The sequence below is a fragment of the Perissodus microlepis genome, chromosome 8, assembly GCF_051167445.1.
Source record: "Perissodus microlepis isolate ML-2025 ecotype Zambia chromosome 8, ASM5116744v1, whole genome shotgun sequence".
NCBI lineage: Eukaryota > Metazoa > Chordata > Actinopteri > Cichliformes > Cichlidae > Perissodus > Perissodus microlepis.
In genome coordinates, this window is record NC_140468.1 from 9,849,808 (window position 1) to 9,869,447 (window position 19,640).

Below are 19,640 nucleotides of genomic sequence, written 5' to 3' on the forward strand. Positions count from 1 at the left end.
TTCCCAGAAGGACGGAGGGTTTCGCAGACATCTCTTCAGATCTCGATTTCAATTCAAATATCTGTGGATAGTCTGGTCCAGAGAGAGCTGCAGAGATGGCTGCTCCACACCACTGTGACACACACATGCACACAATATTAAACATCTGTAAATAACAGCACTCTGAGTTGTATTAAAACAGCAACGACAAAAAAACATTCTACCTTCAGAGTTTTCACTTTTATCTGAGTTTTTACAAAGGAGATATTTTATATTTCTTTGAATTTCTTTAAAAGAAAGTTCCCAAGTGCTTTGGGAGACAAGATTGTCTCAAAGAATGGATCTCCTAACAGAAAAAGCCAGATCACCATTGACTCTCAACCGATGATTGTGGCTTGCCCACCAGCTTTAAACCAGGCAAATATGTCAGATGCCAGCTGGCCTTAAAATTCAACAACAACATCAGTTCTAAAATTAACAGTTAACCAGTGAAGTGAAGCCGAAACGGGAGTGATGTGTTGCTTTTTTGATTTTAGTAAGAAGTTTCAGTTCGAATCAGCAATAGTTTGCGTATAATGAGTTTTACTTATCCAACCCACAAATGTGCAATTTTCTGTAGATTTCCTTTGAATAAAACTGAGCTGATAAGTTTCCTAAGCTACTTTAACGAGACTGAAAAACTGAACTGAAAAGTGTGACCTGGTTGTTAAAACTGATGCCAAAGTTTTTACAGTACTGGCCCAACTTTACAGACAAGGAGTTCAGGTGCGTCCATGTGAGTGTGTCAGATTCACTGGGGCCAGTAACAATTACTTCAGTTTTAATTATCCATATTTTGTTCCAAGAAGTTCTGTATCATCCAGCATTTAATATATTGGATGCAGTCACTCAATGATTTGATTTTAAGAGAATGTCACTGAGGTTAAAATAGACGCGCAGCTGTGTGTCATCTGCATAAAAAAGAAAACTCACACCATTGCTGTGGATGACATGCCTCAGGGATAACATGTATAAAGAAAACAGGAGGTCCAGGCCCAGACTACTGAGGAACCCTACAGGTCATCATACTACATTTCTCTATTAAGACATAATCAACAAATTAATTTTCAATAACTTATCATCCTTAGTTACAGCCTCAAAGATAATAATATGTTGCTTTAAGTTATTCGATTCATATTCTCCCCTTCACAAATAATAGATGTTACAAATCTCAGTATGGCGTACAAATCTACCTGCAAACACCTTTTTTAATCCCTTTCCATTAACACGTTTCCATTTGGAACATCAGTGCTCCAGCTTGTGCAAACACCCTGGATGTTATAAAGACCTGTGGTAGGCATTTTTGTGGATTGGTTGAAATTGGTTGACCATTAATCACAGAAATGATCATTTATTGTCAGAGTCGCATGTTGGAAGTTAATGCATTACTGTAGTCTGGGTAAACCACCAGAGATGATTCTTAAAATTGATTTGGGTTAAGAGATAGGGCCTGGTCCTGGGTCAGGAGGTGACAATGGAGCTACCAATCTGGGTAGAAATAAAGCCAATAACATGTTTACTGTGATGGCCATGCTAAATCAAAGCGGTTTCAAAAATAATGCACACACCTGAGGACGTAGGTAACGCTGAGGATGCAGAGCGGCTGGGGGATGCCAGGTCTGGACCTGGAGGGTCGGACGCTGGGGATGACAGCACTGTGACTCTCCACCCAGACGTAACCTCCACCTTTCACCAGCATCCTGTACTGACCGCTGACTGACTGGTTCTTCAGACACACTGCGGGGAAATATGGAGTTAAGTATTTATAGGAGTGTAGCGTGTGTGCGTGCACGTCTGTGTGTGTGTGTCAGTGTTTACGGTTTAGATGATTTTTGTTCAAACAGCTTGTGTCCAGTGCGTGACAGAGATCATAGATGGAGCGGCCCAGCAGCTCCTCAGGTCTGTAGCCCAAAAGAGAAGTCACTCTGCACACACAGAAACACACACGAGGCAAAATGATTTTATTTTACAAGTCAGCAACACTGAGGATTAAAATCATGTTAATAAACCAGTCACTGTTGCCTTTACAAACAACTGCACAGTCATTCTTCTTTAATTCCAATGACAAAAGTGCAAAAGCCAAAACCAAAAGCAAGTTTACAATTCACTGCTTTCATACAGTCACACATTATGCTGTGCACTCATTCTCAGCTGGCAAGGGTTTGCATTATAACCACAGAGTTGTTTATATAAACATAGGTCAGGCCCTGAAATGTGTTACACTGAAGGTTATTAACTACCAATCTGCTATAACTATGACATATCAGGATTTTCTAACCAGAATCATAATGAAACTTATTTTAATGATTTCTACTTTAATGTTTGAACTGTATACTGTAGCCGATTTTTTGGTTGAGCTTTCTTGGCTGAGGATTTGCTTCTTGATTCAGATAGAACACTTAATGCAGCACAGTTTTTAAACGAAATTGGCTCCGAATTGGCTTCGAAAATTGTCCCTTTTTGAAAAAATGTAATTTCATAATATCCAGCACTGCATAATAAGATTACCAGACATGTTCCTGTTTTTCAACTTAACATCCTGCATTCATTTTAAATGTATTAAAGTAATATATATGGTGGTTAAAAATGCTTCCACATGGGGGTTTTTTTGTTGGTTTTTTTTTCCCGTTGTTACTTATTTCCACTTATTCACAAGCACTAATTAATCTAAGCTACTAGTTGAAGAGTAATTACAAAAAGACAATCCTTTTAATAAACAACAAATTCCACCTTTGGTTGAATGCACGTACACACCTCTGGTCACAATAGGTAAACCTCATGTCCATGCTGTGCTGGCTGGTGAAGGTGTATCTGCTGAGCAGGGTGTGTGAGAGAGGCAGAGGCCGACAGGTCAGGAGCAGACAGGAAACTGCAAACGGGTCCACGCACACCTTTGCTCGGCCCTGACAGTGCAGAACCTGAACTCACAGAGTTGGAAATGGGAGGTGTGATAAAAATCATCATGATGTAGACCAGGGGGCCATTTTTAAAAAGATATTTTTAAAGCGCTACTGTTTCTCACGAACCTTCCAAGTAGCCGACTTGAGGTTGGCGGTTCTTCCTCTGTGAGTCAGAGCACTTTTTATCCTCATGACAAAGTCCCTCTTCTCACCGTACCAAACTTCCTCTAAAAATAAGTAATTAATTTAGCCACATGGACAAAGCTGTATGATTATATACTCACTGGACACTTTGTTAGGTACAATATGCTAAACCACCTTTATGGCTTCAGAACTTCTTTAGTTGCAGGTTTATCAGCTACGCATCAATGATGGGAATCTCCCATTCCGTTGAAGAGATGTGGTGACTGTCGAGACTATTTGAGTACAGTGAACTCATTTTCATGTTCAGGAAACCAGCTTGAGATGATTTGAGCTTTTAGAAAAGGTGTCCTGGAACCTGTCATCAGTACATGCTCAATGGAAATAGTCAGATAGGCTCTGGTGTTTAATAGTGCGTCATTCGGTTCAGTGGGTCATAAAGGGCCAAAAGTGTGACAAGAAAAGATCCCCCGCACTATTATACGTCCACCACCAGCCTGAAATGTTGATTCAAAGCAGGATAGATCCATCCTTTAATGTTATTTACACAAAATCCTGACCATACCATCTGAATGTTGCAGCAGAAACTGACACTCATCAGAGCAGGTGATATTTTTATAATCTTCCTTTGTCCCATTTTGGTGAGTCCGTGTGAACCTTTAGCCTCAGTTTCTTGTTCTTAGCTGGCAGAAGTGGCACCCAGTGTGGTCTTCTGCTGCTGTAAACCAGTTGCTTCAAATTAACATGTTGTGGATTTAGAGATGCTCTTCTGCGTATCTTGGATGCTACGAGTGGTCATTTGAGTTGCTGTTTTAATGCTCAGTTTGAACTTCCGTGGGTCGCCTTGACAACATCTACATGCCTAAATGCACAGAGTTGCTGCCGTGTGATTGGCTGATTAGATATTTGCTTTGAAATGGTGTCCAACATATATGAAAAACATATATCCTTGATGTTCAAATACCTACCTGCTGTTAGACGCAGATTACTTCTGATTTCTTCATGGTCACAGGGATGAGTATATTCAAAAATGTTGTGTCCCATCAACTCAGTCTTTGAGAAAACATAGAAGAGTATTTCAGTCCTGAATCCTACTGGTTATTTAAAAGAATAGTAAGAATATATGTGGGTTTATTTACCTGAGTCAGGCCCATGTACTTGCTGACATTGTCAGACAGAAAGATCATGTCTCCCTCAGTGGACAAGACCATGACAAATCCCTCCAAGATCCCCAGGTACATGTTTGTCTCCTGCGAGGCTTCGAATTCCTCTGTGTCTTTCTCCTCTTCGTCCTGTGCTCCGTCACAGCCGCTCTGTTCATCTCCACCTTCCACCGCTTGCTGATATGTTATCATGTGCCTACTCCCGGCATTTATCCCATCATTTTCTAAGACAAACAGAGTGTTTTTTATATGACAAAGCTTTCTAGTCTACATTTTCAGTGGATAACAAAAGATGCGTTTCCTTTTTCATTTTGTGTGTTTGCTTCAGCTGTTAGTACTTGTGTTATCTTAGACTTCCTCTTTCTAAAACCAATCTGAATCTAAAACCCACAAGCCCGTTGAATTTTTTTTCTTCACTTTTTTTTGCATCTCCACATTTTAACAATGTATTATTCTCAAAACCTTTTAAGTAAGCAGAAAAAACTACATGAGCCTGTTATCCTAACTTGTCTTTATTAGTCCAGTTCCTTTTCATGAATAGTGTAACCCTTGTTAATTTTTTGTATATACAATTGACAGATGTTTTCTAAATGCAGCACGTGCGGCAAAGCATCAAATTTTATAGGTGTCTAATTTTAAAGAGATGGCCAAGGTGTCTGCTCACAACACGGCTGTGCAGAACTGACAGATTGTGGTTTTTAGCTTTCTTGAGAACTGATGATCTAAACGGCACGACTGAGTGAAATTAACTCACACAGGAAACAAAAGAAAAAAGAATTTGACAAAAACAAAAGCAAAAACAAAAACGGGCGTGCTTCTCTGCTCTGTGAGAACCAGCTTGAGTTTTAGATTTTCAGAGAGACTAAATCATTTTGGTTTTTCACACATATTTAAATATCTGGCGTGCTAAGACTTGGTGTTGGGGTTAAGTTATGGTAGTGGTTTGTGGACACTGAGCCACTGGAAGTGGGGCACTGAAAACCACATAATAATAATAATATTAAAATATTAAATCAAGTTGAATTAACCCAATATTCTGGGATGAAGGGATGAAAACATGAATTTGCACATGGCCTTACATAACCATACTGCTCATATTTCATGTCCAAGTGTGGAGCCAAGATTTGACTCAGAACTACAACTCTGTACAAATAGTCTCTGTGATGGTAATAAATAGATGATTAATCTATTTATTAGATGTAAGAGAAAAAGAGAAAAAACACTGTGATCACCCAACCTCATGTCATTAGACAGCCATAATGATTTAAATGTATTTTACTGAACGTGAACTGTTGAGCTTTATTATATAACCATTACAAATGTTAACCATTTCCTCACTCTTATATCATTAAAACTGCCATTTATAATTATCAGTGTTAATTAGAGATTAATTGTCAGTTGAAACACACAAAATGCTTAAAAAATGCGATTAGTCTGCACATTAAAAGCATCAGTAGGAAATCTTGCATGTGTGTTTTCCACACTCACTGAACTGGCAGCTTGGTTAGCTTCATAATCTCAGTTAGTTTTAACTCGAATCAGACTGATTTCAGACTTTAATTCTAACTTGTTTATTTTTAGATTATTTTGCTCCGTTGTGGGTGCTCCATGTATGATCACTCTTATGCTGTTTTACTCTTACTCTGTTAGCAGATTTCTTTGGGTCAGGTGGTAGAGCTATGAGCTCCCCCCAATACTTCCATCAGAGTATGAATATGAGTGTGTGAATGTGTGGTTAACGGCAACTGGGTTTCATAAAAGGCTTGTGTATGAATGTGTAAATGAGGCTTGGAGGAAGAAAACACTTTAAATGCTAAAACTGAGTAGAGAAACACCATATACAATTGTGTTGAGGTCCACCTTGAACTGTCACTACTGTCCCATATAAAATACACATAGACACGGCATGCACAGTTGCAGGATTCCCTAAAATTGATGTAAAATCCATTTATTTTTAGCACCTGTTAGTCATGTTAGTCATTTTCATTTTCTGTGTGTTTTAGGTCACTTTAGAAACATTTAAGCATTTCTGCTGCTATCAAATGTCAAAACAGGTCAAATGTAACCCAAATAGTGCATAAGGATTAAGTCAAATCTTGAATCCTTTGATTGATTAAAATCAATAGCCTTACTGGGAAACGGTGGCGGTTTGGCAGTGAGATGTGATGGTTAAAGTTAGAGTTAAAAGACTTCAGAATGGATTAATGGTAACATAAGAGGCCAAAATATAAAATATAAATAAAATATAAGAGGCCAAACAAACGTGTATGTGTGCCCCTCCCTCCACACACAGAGAAGCAAGCAGCTGTCACAGTTTAATTTGTTTCCCGTCTGCAGAGGCAACAGGAACATAACACACAGCAAAGGGTCTTGGATCAGAATCCACCCCAGGTCGCTACAGTTGGCCTTGTGGCCTGCTCAACCATTGTCAAAGTAGTTAAAATATAAAAAAACTGAACAAAAAAACCCCCAAAAGCTCAACCGAAGAGCCTCAAACTTATCTGCAATGTATTCAGGTCCTCAGTAGTACACAAGCTGAATTTAAAGCAGATGGATTGACTGTTGTGAGACAGGCGCAGAGCAAACACAAAGACTCCTGGAATTCTTGGCAGGATAATGGATTGATAAATAAATAGGCCAGACACACCTCAGCAAGAATTAAATAGTTTAAACAGCCCAATTGCATGTATTTATTTATGGATATCACCTTATTGGACATCTGTTTGTATTATGAAACACATTATTTTTGAACAGCACTGTTAACACTTCAATTTTAGCTATTTTTGTGCTTGTTCTCTACACTTTGTGAGCTATTTTGGGGTTTTTTTGTATGAATTTCCCAGATTTCAGGAGAAATAAAGGAAATCTCATCAAAGAAACAAAACATTTACCACCTTTGAAGGTTTTCTCTATATTTCACTATATTTTCTCCAAAACCTGCAAACTAATATCAGTGCCCAGAACATAAATGGTGCCATAAATATGTAAATGCGTATATTTACTGACTTCAAGTGGTGTTTTTCTCCTTGTGATTCAGTTTGCTCTGAGTGTATCTCACACACAGAGGCCAGAGACGGTGTTAAATGTCTTCACATGTGCGCTGTTACCTTTGAGCAGTGTGTGCATGCGTATGTAGCTGAGGGTCAGGCGAATGACGGAGGGCTTGTCCAGGTGAGCTCTGACAGAGGGCTGCAGCGGCAGGAGGCGAGACAAATCCCCAAACACGTCAGACTCCACTCGCCGTCTCCTTCGAGCAGCCTCACGGCTGATCGCTCTTCAGAAAGCAGAAGTCAGGAAATGCAAAGAAGGCTGAACTAAATTTCTCTCAATCAAACTTACATTAGATTTTACTACCTAAAATTAAGTTAGATAAATTTATAAACACCATTTTACTGCAAGTATGCTCTATGCTGCACACAACATAGATACATATAAACTAGAGAAAACTCACTCATTTAGTCACAAAAGTAAAAGTGAGATGATACTGGATGAAGTGCATTTTCTCAAAGACTATTTAAAATGTACTCTCTTTGATATTGGAAGATAATATTGTTCATTTTCCGCATTTTGCCTGCTAATGCTATGACTCTGCAGACTTGGATTCTGTGTTCAACAGAACCTAAAACTGATGTAAGGAAAAATAAACAAAGAAATAAAGTGACATTGTTCCTCAGCTTTACAGGAACTGTAAAAACAGTCATGTTTCAGCTTCATCGCACTGTGAACTTTTGACATAATCTGTGTGAGTTTAGAGAATTTCTCAATATGTGACACTTCTTCAATCTCCATGCTTATTCCTACTTCACCTTCAGAGTGTTTTTACTGCTAACATTGCCTCATTTCTACTGAAAGACTTGATTCCAGAGCTTTACCTTGAAGTATTTGAATTCTATCTTTTGCAGTTTTTAGTGTCTTTGTTTTTTAATAGTTCCCCCACCACTGATGAAGAGATGTGGAAGGTCAACAGTGCACCGTGGTTAAGATCTGAGGCATCCAGAGTGGCCACAGCACTCTCTTTGACCTCACTTCTTTACCTCAGTTAGCTGCCAACTCACTTAAACTTGATCTATTAAGATTTATTGCTGCCAAATGAATGCCCCTATGAACAAAGCAACACGCTGCTTTACCTTCTCTTCTCCTTGTCAGCTGTCATCGTGCCTCGCAGATGTCTCGCATGGTGAATGACGGCTCAGGAAAGCAGGCGCAATGGCAGCAGGAGTTCACGGCACAACAGCGAATCTCTGCACTGCAATTTGCACCATCACAGGTAGACTAGTTCATCAGACAGGCAATTAGACCCACGGTGCTGCACAGATGACTTGAATGGATTCCAAACAGTCTCATCTCCCCTTGGCATGCAAATTACCTAGAGGGCTCCAAAAGTGATGATAGGTCAGTCTTGACGAGAAGCATCTCCCTCCCCTCTTCTTTCCTCCTCCCTCCACTCCACCCTCCCTCCCCTCTTCTTCTTCTCTTACATAAACTTTTGAGCATCCCACAGATTTGCCTCTGAACAGCAGCAGGTTAGAATCGATTAAAGCAAAGAAGGGGAAAAGAGCAATAAGAAAAAGACACAATGTAGTCTGGGATTGATGTAGACAGCTCAGTGTTTTATTGGAATCAGACCAGACAGGACTAGCCCGGCTGTTGCACTACATTTTGGCACAGAGTAAGATAGTGTGACCAGGAACAGCCCTACCCCTGGGTGCACAAAGCTTCACTACACATCAACTCTACTGCACAGAGAGCAACCAGCTCATCTCCAGATCACTGTACAGTACGCAACAGTCCTTCTGTGTTTAGTGTGTGTGTGTGTTTGCACAATAGAAAGTGAGAAGAAGGGGGAGGTGGAAAAGGAGCTAGTCTGTATTGGTGCTTATTGTGTATGTGTATGTGTGTGTGTTTGTGTTTGTGTGTGTGTGTGAAGTGAGAGGTAATTCAGCTGCTGGCTCTCAACACGTCTTATCAACCCGGCTGTAACAGACCTATAATAGTATAGTTATAGTATTATGCACAAAGGATTTCTCCAGATACACTTTACAATAATAATAATAATAATAATTAGATTTAGAATAAAAAAGAGAGAAAGAGCGAGAGAGAGAGAGCAATAAGAAAGAAAAAGCCATTCTTGAAAACATAAAGAGCAAAAGTCAGAAAAAATAAAGCGTGTGGTTTTGGCTGAAAGAGCTGCTGGATGTGGAAAAGGGGAATTGGTGCTTTGAAATAGAGTGCAAGGAAAGGGAAAACACTGACGGTTGCTATGGAAATGCTAAAAAACAAAAAAAGTTGCACGTGACAGAAAAGGGGAAAAAAGAAATTCACACATTCGCACGCATGAAAATATACATTCACAATAATAATAATAACAATAACAATAATATTAATAAAAAGGCCCACATTCACACAAAAAGGGCAGACCAAATCTCTGAACCTAACAGACGGATGAAATAGCTGGAAATGGGGCTTTTCACTGCTACACAGGCCGCCTCTAACACTCTGCTCGACATAATTAGTTCGATAGCCTGTAACTCGTAAGCTCGACATTCACTTTGTACACAAAGGACAGAGAATGAGTGAATACTTCAGTCATACCATAATCCAACAAAAACAATTTAAAAAACACATTTTGAGGAAGAAAAAACCACATACACGCACACATGAACAAACAAACCATAAAATATATAGATAGTCAGGGTATTGCACAAAAGGGGATTTGGCCCTAACTGGTCCACAATAAGGACAGTAATAACACAGGTAGGGTGCTTGTCCATGCGCCACGACGCTCCTTTAATAGCAGACAACACCAGCACGATACAGCCACTCAACACAGGCTATATACAAGCCTCTGCACCCAGCACCCACAGTCCACATGTGTACAGGTGCCGGGGAGAGAAGCAGTGTAGGTGTGTGTATGTGTGTTTGGTTTTGTCTGAGCGTGTGCAGTGACTTTGTACTGTAGGAATGCACGAGGGCACGTAAAACTTGGGATTGTAGTGTTTGTACGCACGTGAGCGTGTCGATGTGTGCGTGTGTTTGTTTGTGAGAGCGTGTGCATATTCATATTTAAATTCATATTCATATTCATAATGAACCCAGGCAACAACAACAACACAATGCAAGTAAATTATATCTCAAAAGTAACAACAGCCAATAGCTTCAAAGTAAAGGACTGACCGTGTGTGTGTGTGTGTGTGTGTGTGTGTGTGTGTGTGTGTGTGTGTTTGTGTGCGTGTGTGATTTGTAAAGGGATTTTATGGATCTATGGAGTGTCAGCATGTGTGATTGCGTGCATACCGAGTTTAGTGTGGCTGGATCTGTGTGTATTTGTGTATGTGTTAGGTATGCGTCTCCTCGGGGGCGCAGTAGGAGAAGTCCTTGAACTCCTCCTGGTTGATCTGTCGGATAATGGCCTCGTCCGTGGGCGTCAACACGGGGTCCTCCTTGGTGAAATCCTGGTCGAAGTTATTCACATCTCGTTTGGTCTTCTGCAGACGCATGCACACGAAAACACACACACAAAGGCACAGACGGAGGGAAGGATGTCAGAGAACGTTCAAAATTACATGACAGCGACACCTTCTGACCACTGTGACTTACTGTTCCTTTAAAGGTGCTCTCTTAGGGGGTCTTTAATTAACACGCCACAAACCTTTTAAATCTAGCATTAGCAAAATTGGGATTTCAAGCCTTTTAAGCTACTTTTAGAGACTAAATGGCACCATCTTTCTTTCACAAACAAAATGAATAAACACATATTAAAATTAAAGTAATTCAGTACACCGAAAAACTTTTTTTAAACACATATTTACTTGTTTTTGAATGATTGACAGAGACAGAGTGCGCTTAAAGCCTGCCCATTCTGGAGGGGGAAGCAGGTCATGACTCTCAGTTGACCTCGTAGTATGTGAACTTCCCTTTTTTGATTCTGCCAGCAAACAACTGAATGGGTGACTGTGTCCAAACCTTTGACTGGTACTGTAAGAATTACTCAACATAACGAACTGAGATACTTTTTCAATCTCCGTGCTTATGCCTACTTTAACTTCAGGCTTTCTAGGCTTTAAAATTCCTGAAAGCTAACCTGAAGACTTTTGACACCATAGTAATAAAGGTGTTGATGTTGAATTTTATATTTGAGACAACAAGAGACGTACAGTGTTAAAAAACAATCCCAGATGAAAGTCTACGATGCAACTTGACACCAGCAGAGATGGTGGTGAAAATATAACAGCCACCGCAGGGCTTTAAAACCTTATTTGACTGGTCCCACTTACCCTAATGTTTCAAATACTTTGCTAACATTAGCTTTTTAACAACTAACTGTAAATGGGGTGATAAAATAAACCTCAAAGTTAATCAAGAACAGGTCCCCCAACTAAGCAGTAGAGGCAGGAATTACCAGAGAGGATGGCAGTGCATGAAATATGCCCTCATGTTTACAGTATTCATAGAATATTTTACTTTCACATGGCACTCCTTACAAATCCATCTCCTTTGTCCCTTTCTTGTTAAAAAAGGCAACACCTCTGATTTAAACACATACAGCACTTTTCTCAGGCCTCCATCTTTGTTTTACCAACTTCCAAATGAAACCCAAAACTCAACAGCACCACCTGGTGGACTAAGAAAAAGAAGCATTTTTTTTGGCTGTGTGCTGCTCTCTTTAGTTTAGCCATTGCCAGGTAATGTTAGCGAATATTACCTGAACATTGCAGCTTATGTTTCGTTCTGCTACAGTTGAGATTTTAGCTGAATGATAAATTAGTATTTTTTGAGTATTTTGCTAGTTTGCTGGTGTAGTTCCTGCTCGTGCTCAGTATATGTCATGTATATAGTCTTTCTGCATTCCAAGTAAATTTAAAACTAGAGAATAATAATTAGCAGGGCTCTAGACTAACTTTTTGCCATGGGCATAAAAAAAGTTAGGCGCGCACAAATTTTATAATAATTTATATAATATAATGTGTTTTTCTGGATACACTGTGCTTTTTCAGCATTCAAAGATTGATGACACCGTGTCAGAGCACTGGCTATGAATTTCAGAAGGATCAGGCCTTAACTTAACAGAAAAGTTAGCAATAGTTCTTTTCCTATTACAGCTACATCCACTTCTGTCGTGCCTAGGCTGCTCATTAGGGCTGGGTATCATCACTGATTTCTATAATCCATTCGATTCCGGTTTTCAAAGTCCCGATTCGATTCAACTTAGCCTCAGACAGTCAGAAATATTATAATTCTGATCATTTATCAGTACTGACTTCATCAGAATTGTGAACATCACAGCAGATGCCTTTGTGTGAAAGTAACAGAGAATAAAACACAGAAAAACATGAAGGAGATTTTCCTGGTCTGGCTTTTTATAGCAGATAACCTTAAAAATATTCTACAATGTTCCGCATATAAAGTTTAAATTTCTTCAGTATTGAACAACAGAAAAAACAGGCTTTCTTGTCCGAGGTCATTTAAGTGAAAAAAAGAAAAAGACAGCGTCCGACAGCGCTGTAAACAACGGTAGACTGGTGGGTAATAAGCGAATGAATAATACGGAAAACAGAGATTGGAGACGGGAAACTGTTCTTGAAGTACAGAGAGAGAGCTAGCTGTGCATGAAGTGTGATTTTAATAGTCGTGGAAGCAAAACAGCAAAATTCATGACGACATTGATCAAATGTGAAGCGCAGTTTGCTGCTTCTTTTACTGCTGGCTCGGTGAATTTTGGTTGGAGAGAGACAAAACCTGCAGCTCAGAATCAGCGCAAAAAGACGTAATCACAGTGCGGACCGGACGCATCAGAATCGCTAAGCTCCGACAGCGTGTCCGTCTACGGGCCGTCGGGTGAGAAAGCCGAGAAAGACAAAGCTGATTCTGATGCGTCGGGTCGCTCTGTGTTTACGTCTTTGTGTGGAATCCGTGTACCTGCTCTCATCTGCTGTTTGGTTGTTGTTGAAATGGTTTTGTGAGCTTTAATCTGAGAATCTGGCGTTTCTGGCAAAACACAGTTATATTTAAAAGTCAATTCAGGATTTAATGAATTGATATCGCTTTATTCAAGCTACTCACCTCCCACTTCCACCTGCACTTTCAACTGGACCACGGCCAATCAGAGAGGTCCCGCCCCTTACTATCTCTGATTGGTTTAGTCCACGATAGGGGCAAAATGTGTGTCTGTTGTTGACCACAGGGAAGGTTGCATATTTTTTTTTTTTTTTTGCTACCCAAACAGTTGGTCGCACAGGTGCAACCAAATATTTTTTTTTTTAGTCGCACCACTGAAAAATTTGGTCGCATTTGCGACCAAATTGGTCGCACTCTAGAGCCCTGATTAGGATACCTATCCACAAGTTCACAAAACTACTGAACCTTGAAAAATGTTTAGTATCAAATACACGATGCATTACTGAAGGTTTATGTGTGAAATAGCTGCATGTAAAACTGTGGCCTGTGTGAGTTTGTGCAGAGTGTGTGTCTCTTACAATCCGGGGTTTAAAGGGTGGTTTGACTTTTCTCTGCTCCAACAGTACCCAGTCGATCTCTCTGAAGAAGGCGTGGGTCTTGATGGCCTCCTCGCCACCCTGGCTCACGACGCAGCCCAGACGCTTGGCCGGGTTCTTTGTCATGAACTGCACAAATAAAACATTTGTATTTTTGGACTTATTCTTCCAGAAAAGCAGGCTGTTGAAAACTATTAGCTGTGGTTTAATCCATAAAAAAATACACTTCACATCTTTGTTTGCACAAGTAAAGACAAAGGATTAGGGATTGAGGAGATAAGGGGGGGGGAAGCATTTTGGTGCTAATAATAGAGCCGAGGCATAAACGGCTCTTTGTTTTTAGCATCCACAGAGTCACTGGCAGAGTGATCAAACAGGTCAGCAGAGTGCCGGTGTTATTTACCGCGTTGCTTTTGTTCTGCTGTCTGTTCGGCATTATAAGAGCACTTTGTGATTCACTGCAGTTTTATAACTGCATTTAACCTTTTTTTAATTCTCCTCAGTGTCCGAGGAAAGTGCAGCATGACACCTTTGCATCAAGTGCACTTTGAGTTTGATTTGCTCGTGTGACGCTCTGAGGACAGAAATCTGAATGAAAGTTAAAACGGTGACCACAAGAGTGAATTCTTTTCTTGCAGGAACAGTTTTTGTTAATTGAGATGCTGTTGAGTTAAAGCCTGACCAAGTCTGGGCTGGAATTGAGCTTTTTAGACATTGAAGTATGTTTTTTGTTTAACTTAACTTCAACTTATCTGCATCATTACACTCATATAGCTGTTCTACATTTCTCTTCATAGCACATTTAATAAATGTTGGTTGTCCATGTTAAAAAACACAAGTACTTCATTAGTACATTCACTCCCAACCACTCATAGGAGGTGGCTGCCGCTCCCTGAGCCTGGTTCTGATGGAGAGTTTTTCCTTTCCACTGTTGCCAAGTGCTAGCTCATAGTGGGGTTATCTGATTGTTGGAGTTTTTCTGTATTACTGTAGGGCCTTTACCTGACAGTATAAAGCACATTAAGGAGACTGTTGTGATTTGGCACTATGTGAATAAAACTGAACTGATTTGAATTGATTTTGATCAAAATCTACTAAACACAGTTAAAATAAACTAAGCTTTCCTTGTAGAATCAAAAGAAATTGGTGATGAGAGCTTCCCAAGAGCTTACCAGTCCTACAAAAATGTCAGATAATGTTGGGAGAGACGACACGTACCGCTCGGAGAATAGAAACAGCCTCTTTGCTGAGCCACACGGGGTAGAGGACATCGTCGTGGAGAATCGACTCAAACAAGTCGTCTTCATTATCGGCTTCGAACGGAGGCTGTCCGGCCATCATCTCATACATCAGCACCCCCAGGGCCCACCAGTCCACAGAGGCTCCATACTCCAGCTCCTGCAGGATCTGAATTCAACCAAATGACACAGCTCAAGATGTTACGAGGAAATACATTTCTGCTTGCGTGACATCCTGCAAACAGATCCATCAATAGGATGTACTTTATTCCACTTTAAGTGGTGTAGAAAAGCCAAAACAATGGATAGACCTAACTAATGTCATCAGCAGCAAGAGTGAAAGGGAAACTGAACTACTTAAAGATCATCTCCATACATGTTTAAGAGAGATTAAAAAGTCTCTCCATTGAATAATAATTTATTTTTGATATGCTTTTTGACTTCTTAAAAGCATATCTACTTAAAAATTATGCAAATAAAAGTCCCTTGAAATGCTTTAACTGCTGCACACAAGTTTTCTTCAACTTCAGTGTGTAACTTGTAGATTACTTGTGTAATACCCATGATAAGTGATTGCACTCAGATGCGTCATGAACACATGGCACTTCGGCCGGTGACATTTTTAGGCAATTTATTTAAGTGTTTGATTGATTCTTTAACAAAGAATAAACATTATATTTGTAACCAAGGGGACTGAGAGTCCCCCAGAAGTTAATGACCCCACAGCACGCATGGTGGTGGAGCCAATAAATGCTTGTGATGACAGCGAAGTCATATGACCCTGAAATGAATGAAGATTGTTCCCTTTCGCACTGAGCAGCAGAGCCGGATGTTGATTGTTGTTAATATGATTGTTAGTCCTGACTAAAAGGGAGCTAAAGTTGGATAGACAGCATAAGATATGCACAACTTCTGGGTCTAAAATGTGTCCCAAAACTCTGCTGTGACCTAAACCTGTATTTTTTTTAATGGCCGGCAGGGGGCAGTGCAGCAGGCTGCAAAAAATGCTTATGGCTGCATAGAAATCTGAGGAAAACAACTTTCGCCTCCCTTATTTTTGAATTCAGAAAACACTTTCTAATGAACTTATGGGCTCAACTTCAAATTCCAGTTCACACAGGGTTAAAAAATGAAGCCATTTTGTAAATTATAGTCATTATTAGGACCAGACAAGTGGTTTGTGGGGTCCTCGGCTACAGTCTGTCCGTCACTCGTCACAAGGTTTTAAAACAGCAAGACAGCAAAGATGAAAAACACTCAGCTCATGGGACTTCCATCTTTGATACATCAGTACAATACTGATAAGTCTGAATCTGTGATTTTAACTTAGCTCAGGTTAATGTTATCAGGACAGATGTTCAAATATCCAGGTGAAATATAATGTTGTTAATAGCTAATAGCTACTTAACAATACAAGGGTAAAAATATCGACCATTATACCCTATCAACATAAAGAAGTGCAGGCCCTTGAGTTAATCTCACCTCAGGGGCAATGTAGTCTGGGGTGCCACAGAAGGTGGTGGTAGTGACTCCGTTAATGATGCCCTCTTTGCACATACCAAAGTCTGCCAGCTTACAGTGACCCTCAGCATCCAAGAGGATGTTATCCAGCTTCAGATCCCTGTGACAGAAAGACACAGATACGCTATTAGCACCATCTACTTTCTGGGAAAGTTTGTTTCACTGGGGGAGGTGCATGCAATGTAAACGGATAATAAGCACTGATGTTTTCTATGGCTTTTCATACAAAAATAAAAAGACAAAATATAAATATATATTTTCTCTTTGACAGTTAAGAGTGACCTTGATGGAAAAACCAAACGAGGACAGCAGGGTGTTACCTATAGATGACTCCGTTACGGTGCAGAAACATAAGGGCTGAGGTGACTTCGGCAGCGTAGAACCGAGAGCGAGGCTCATCGAACTTCCTGGATCGTTGAATCTGGAACATCAGATCTCCTCCATTCACATATTCCATTACAAAGAACAAACGGTCCTGCAGACAGAGGGAGGGACGGAGTGGTATTAGACAGGAAAAATGCAGTCAGCTGTTGAATCTGTACGTTTTGCTTCACACGTCAGCCTACCCGTGTCTGGAAACAGCAGTACAGCTGGGTGAGGTAGGGGTGTCGACGGGCGAGGGCCAGGATGCGCTTCTCGGTCATGGTGCAGTCCACGTCGTCGTCCTGCAGGATGACGTCCTTCTTCAGAACTTTAATGGCGTAAACGTCTTCTGTCCCCTTCAGCTCCGCCAGCATCACCTGGATAAGAGATGCGCAGTATGAAACGGCAAAAATTTGTTTATTCCGCGATCTCAGCGTTAACACCTTTTTCTTTTTACGGGGTCATTCGTTATCTGTGGGTGTTTCGAATTGTAGGCATCTTGCATTACAACTGAGTACAACCCATAGTTGCACGGTGATGAAGTGAAGCATTTGTACCACATGGGATTTATGATACATCAGCTGAATCATAATTCAGAATGAATGCAAACACAGATCAGGAGGCATCTGCTTCCACGTATAAGCTATGACTTACATGAATTATTTATTATATACACTGTCTTATATAGGCAGTGTTTGTTTTGTGAGCGCTTTACAAGCACTTTGGTTGCTGTATTGAAATGAGCTCTAGAAGTAAACTTAATCAGACTATCTGCCGACTCAACGTTGAGCGTGACGTGTAAAATCCAGGCTGATTTTGTTTACACCGACAAGCCAAAACCCAAACTCATCACTTCTTGATATGCTGTCTGTCCTTCAAGTGCTCTGATCCAGTGAGGCATGGACTTCTAAAGGTGCCCTGGAGTTTTCTGGCACCAAAACAAAGATCCTGTAATTCCTGTAAGCTTCGGGCAGGCCTTGTTTGTCCATGCTTGGACCAACTTTATCCATCTGCAGCCTGCAAGACTGCAGGACGCACACAAGTAATGCAGTAATGCCTACTACAGGATGCTTTAAACGCTTGTTACTTAAGGTGAGGATTAGGCGTCCTGGTGCGCTGGCACAACTCGCACGCTTTGGTTCCAAGTTACGTCCCGCACGTGCTTTTCATACTAGGTTCAACCACAGTTAGTAGCCTAGGTAGATGAAGAGCAGATGCCCATTTCCTTAATCCTTAATTAGCCTTCTGCTTCTATTATTCACAAGTGTTTTGTTTTTTTATACCTCTTTGCTTCTTTTTCACACCTTTTCTCATTGTCTCTGTTTTAAAGAGTCTTTCATAATTTTTTAATGTTTCTCTGTTTTGAATATCTTGTGATTTTCTCCCTTGTTTTTAATACACTACCTCACCAAAAAAACAAAAAGGTCACCATGTGGATTTACTAAGCAAATAGGTAAGAGCCTTCTACTAGATAATTACTGCAGTGATTAATAGGCTTCAGGTCTGCAACAGTGAGTAACTTCTTCTTTCTCCAAACCACCATATCGGAAGACATCTCCTCTGGTCCTGGAAAAGATGCTTCTTCGTTTCAGAAGGGTCAAGTTACTGCATCAAGCAAAGAACACAATAAAGAAGACTGCTGAAACCTCTAAAATTAGGTTAAGAAGTGCCAAAGGCATTACTGACAACCCGGAAGGATAGTGGTGAAACATCATCTTTGAGGAAGAAATGTAATCAGGAAGTAATCTTGAATAACTGCGATCGGACACCCCTTTAACATTTGCTGAACTCGAGCGCTAAAAGGAAAGGGAAATAAGAGCATTTCAACAAGGTGAGGAGAGCTTAATGGATCGGTGCCAAACGGCTGTGCCCGCCTAACAAAACCGCTTATCAATAAAGCAAATCAGAAAAAAGGCTTCGGTTTGCTGGGAAGCAAAGAGATTGTAAAAAGTGGAAAAAGGTGACATGGTCAGAGGAATCTGGATGTTTAATCTGTTTTCCAGAGCGCTCAGTATATCTGAGTAAGAGGAGAGGTGGATGAAGCGATGAAGCCTGTGGGAGCAGTGTTATGATCTGGGTTTGCGTCAGCCGGTCAGGTTGAGCAATGTTATGCACCTGAAAACATCGGGTCAGCTGACTACCTGATTAGACTGAATCATTTTTCATCAACTGATTTTTTTCTCCTCGACGGCGCAACCGCGTTCCAAGATTACAACGACAGGAATCGTTAGGCTGAAACTGTGAAAGAGTCTGGAAAATCTACATGTTGGAGCAGACTTCATACAGCGGCCCCGACTCTCACACCTCCAAGAGAGGCAGCTCTGGGCTGAACAACTGATGCATATCTGAATGAAAATAAATGAAGTGACATTGCACAAGCTTTTCAAAACGATGCAACAATGCAACAAAGTTAAAGGTGGTCCAATGAAATGTAAGAGTCCTCCCACTGCGCCAGACAATGGGAAACTGGCTTGGCTCGTTACTCAGACTGGGTCGTCTGGCTTTGTCAATTTTGCTCAGATTCATCCTGTTCAATCACAGACTGCAATAGGTGTAAGATCATCAACATGAATCACTCCAGTGAGTGGTCATAATGTTTTAGCTTGTCGGTGTATTATAAAATGCAAGAGGGGGTTTACAGTGATAAAAATTATGAATGGAACAATATTATATTATCTGTTTTTGGTCTCTAGCAGCTGGTGATTGAAACAAATGGCTCTTTATCTGCTCAGAGCCCCAATATATTTACCAGCTATTCTCTAACCTACCATCTGGTGTTGGGCAGGTAACCTGCAGTAACTATAC

General features: G+C 40.5%; 2 protein-coding genes across 2 annotated transcripts in view; both read right to left on the minus strand.

The window, feature by feature from the left end:
- Positions 1 to 8,375, minus strand: LOC146381389 (endothelial PAS domain-containing protein 1-like). Its single transcript, XM_084938619.1, has 9 exons — positions 8,350 to 8,375; positions 7,330 to 7,496; positions 4,199 to 4,446; positions 4,028 to 4,112; positions 3,045 to 3,145; positions 2,773 to 2,936; positions 1,837 to 1,943; positions 1,587 to 1,755; positions 1 to 112 (listed from the first exon to the last, which is right to left on the minus strand). Exons 1-9 carry the CDS (start codon positions 8,373 to 8,375, stop codon positions 49 to 51), a joined length of 1,131 nt encoding a protein of 376 aa, XP_084794745.1. The 3' UTR covers positions 1 to 48.
- A 436-nt stretch (positions 8,376 to 8,811) lies between these two features.
- Positions 8,812 to 19,640, minus strand: part of prkcea (protein kinase C, epsilon a) — a 52,558-nt gene continuing 41,729 nt past the window's right edge. Inside the window, exons 10-15 of the mRNA XM_084937401.1 lie at positions 17,039 to 17,212; positions 16,793 to 16,947; positions 16,434 to 16,572; positions 14,932 to 15,120; positions 13,696 to 13,842; positions 8,812 to 10,707 (exon numbers count right to left, since the gene is read on the minus strand). Of these exons, the coding sequence (XP_084793527.1) occupies positions 10,558 to 10,707; positions 13,696 to 13,842; positions 14,932 to 15,120; positions 16,434 to 16,572; positions 16,793 to 16,947; positions 17,039 to 17,212 (954 nt within the window). The 3' untranslated portion in view covers positions 8,812 to 10,557. The remainder of the gene's footprint in view (positions 10,708 to 13,695; positions 13,843 to 14,931; positions 15,121 to 16,433; positions 16,573 to 16,792; positions 16,948 to 17,038; positions 17,213 to 19,640) is intronic.

Bases quoted from the DNA above. Each gene is read 5' to 3' on its own strand.
- LOC146381389 (XM_084938619.1), bottom strand. From the start codon at position 8,375: ATGACAGCTGACAAGGAGAAGAGAAG. The intron at 4,113-4,198 runs GTAAATAAACCC...GTTTTCTCAAAG, and splicing joins AGTACATGGGCCTGACTCAG to ACTGAGTTGATGGGACACAA. The intron at 1,756-1,836 runs GTAAACACTGAC...ATTTCCCCGCAG, and splicing joins GAACAAAAATCATCTAAACC to TGTGTCTGAAGAACCAGTCA.